Source organism: Impatiens glandulifera, chromosome 1 (genome assembly GCF_907164915.1).
Source record: "Impatiens glandulifera chromosome 1, dImpGla2.1, whole genome shotgun sequence".
NCBI classification, from domain to species: Eukaryota; Viridiplantae; Streptophyta; class Magnoliopsida; order Ericales; family Balsaminaceae; genus Impatiens; species Impatiens glandulifera.
In genome coordinates, this window is record NC_061862.1 from 74,660,742 (window position 1) to 74,663,664 (window position 2,923).

At 36.1% G+C, this 2,923-nt stretch overlaps 1 protein-coding gene across 1 annotated transcript in view; it reads right to left on the reverse strand.

Annotated features, from left to right (window-relative positions):
• LOC124932630 (COP9 signalosome complex subunit 1-like) overlaps nucleotides 1-2,309 on the reverse strand; it is a 7,134-nt gene extending 4,825 nt beyond the window's left edge. The window contains exon 1 of the mRNA XM_047473291.1: nucleotides 2,265-2,309. Coding sequence (XP_047329247.1) covers nucleotides 2,265-2,309 — 45 coding nt within the window. The remainder of the gene's footprint in view (nucleotides 1-2,264) is intronic.
• Between the last annotated feature and the right edge of the window lie 614 nt (nucleotides 2,310-2,923).

Sequence of the window (2,923 nt, forward strand, 5' to 3'; positions counted from 1 at the left end):
ATTTCTAAAATAATTAAAATTTGGGCTATTTTTGGATAAAACTAAATAATAAAATAAATAGGCTAGATTGTAAAGATATTTAAAATTCATCTTGATTTTATTGGATGTCTTATAGTATTTAAAGATTATTTTAATCTTATATATTGTCTAATAGGATTTGAAGAAAAAAAAGAGGGTAAGAACAATATGGACGATATAGATAGTTTTGTTAAAGAATCTAACACAATTTAACCTAATAGGACTGCATAAGTGTCTTAAAGTTATTACTATTATAGATAACCTAATAACCTAATGTGTTATTTTACATTTTGAAACTTTTTCTAGAAATTTTAATTTAGAGATTAAAGTGTTTTAATAGCTCAGGTTTTAGTTGAAATCTATTTTTTAGGACGATTTAAAACTATGTAAACTTTTGTTTGATCTCCATTTATGTTGTAACGTTTTGATTTTGATATAAACAGATTTTAATCAAATTTTAGAAAGTAGTGTTGTATTATATTATCTCATGTGTTTGCCATTGTATTTAGTTTTTAAACATTTATTAGAAACTTTTTTACATTGACTAATTAAACCAATCTAAACGGTCAAAATCCAAAACACTAGAACTCAAATTTGGGCAGTTTCAATTTTCGTTTTTAGGTCTTTGGTTAGAGGTCGTTGGGGCTTGCCTTCCACTTTTTGATCATGTTTCAAATTCTTTCTCAAAGCTATGGGCATGAAAGGATGGCCGGATAAGTCCCTTTTACAAAATCTAAAAAAAAAACTTAAAATTCATCTTCTCTATTTTACATTTTTTATATTATAGTTGTTTCCTTTTTGTTAGCTTACGTTACAGCTGTATTTAGTAGTTTGCTAGTTTGGTTATTAATTGCATGGATGAGTCGAGATTGGAACTGAGATCCAAAAGACAAAAGTCGTTGCTTTGTTAGTAAGTTAAAGTTTGACCATAAAAACCGATCGAAGGATAGGAGCAGGACCGTCCATCGGGTAAGGCAACCGATGCAGTTTGTCACGGGCTCAGTCTTTTCACTGACGATCCGTGCGGCACTAGTTACGATCTTCACAAGAACGTGTAACTAGTCAGCCTTACTCGACGCAACACTCGGCGTTTAATAAAATTGACACAAGAATTCTAGAGAGAGAGAGTAACTCTTACAAAGAATAATATTATATTACTCGAATACTTGGTGATTTACAATGTAATACCTCACAAGTATTTATAGGACTAATTCTAGCTATTATATTAATGACACACTAATTTAGGGCATTCCTTATAAATGTCAATCAATGATTCACTAATTTAGGGATTCCTTCTAATTGTCAATCAGTGATGGACTAATCAAGGACATTCCTTTTAAGTATCAATTAATGATGCGCTAATCAAGGACATGCCTTTCAACTCTCAATTAGTGATGCGTCAATCAAGCACCTGCCTTCCAGCTAGAATATTCATTGCGTTGGCTTAAGCGGGCTTAAGCCTCCTCCTCTTCTTGGGCCAGGAATATTAGGTCGTGACATTCTCCTTAAGTCTCCTCTTCTAGGGCCACGAAGATTGGGCTGTGACATTCTCCCCCACTCAATCTGGCGACGTCCTCGTCGCTTCCTCCTTGTAGGCCTAGATGATGTCTCCACATAAGATAAAAGTTTTGAGTGACATGCTGTCTTTCTAACCCGTTCCTTCTCTAAGAAAGGGCCTTCGTATTGCCTCACAAGCCCCTTATGAAATTTGGAAAATTGTCTCTCTTGATGGAGGAGAAGTTTTACTATCACTCGGTTTCCTCCGAACTCCAAGTGTCTTCTCTTCTTTTCCTCCCATTTCTTCATTTTTTGGCGGTCTTGGCTATTTCGCACTTCTCTTTCTTGAATGGAAACTCCTCTGGTTGCCTCTTCAATTCCTCCAATCTGGGAGGTTTAATGGGATAAAGAATCGTCGCCGATGATTTAGTACATTTGACTAACTCTTCTCTGTTATCCACCTCTCTCTTATGGTGGAGTTTCTCTGATACTCCAGCGGGCATTACATCGTGACCTTTCTCTAGGACAGTTGTAACTTCTGGATGTATCTTCTCTTTAGACGTAATTTTCTCATCTTTTTTCACAATGACAAAAGATGATGGGTAGGTGTCCTCCGCACCTTTTGAGAGTTGCATGGAAGATAGGTGCCTAGTTTCTCTCTTGCACTCTTTTGTTAAAGGTATTGTGCGAGTATTACCTTGCTCTAGAATGTACATTATATTGGCAGAAGGGAGTAGGATGACATTTACCTTATCTAGAAACTCTATGCCGAGAACCATTTTGTAGTCATCCATGTCGATAATGGAGAAATCCAGAAGGCCGGTCCACTCCCCCAAGTTGATCTTTACATTACGAGCAACTCCATAAGTCGCACTTGGTGCCGAGTTGACTGCTTTAAGCCACCCTTTCTATTTAGTGTACTTAATTCCCAGTCTTCCCGCCTCCTTTACCTCTAGAAAATTGTTGTTGGCTCCTGTATCCAACAAAGCTTTAACCATATTATTGGGTCAAATTATTTTGACTAAGTGTTAAAATAATTTAACCACTGAGATTTTGATAATGAAATGACTTATGAGTTTTGATGTAGTGTATTGAAACAATATTTCATAAGACTTGGCTCTAATGAGGGTCATTAGACCGATTTTGGCAGTCTAATGCATAGAATTAGACGTACAGTCTAACTCACTAGAGTTAGACGTGTAGTCTAATGAATGCATAGAATTAGACGTACAGTCTAACTCAGTGGATTTAGACGTACCGTCTAATGGTTATTGGATAATTAGACGTGTAGTCTAATTAGTGAAAGTTAGACGTGCGTCTAACTCCTTCAGACAAGTCTGAGGTAGAACCGGAATTAGACGTGTAGTCTAACTCAATGGAGTTAGACGTACCGTCTAATGGTTATTGG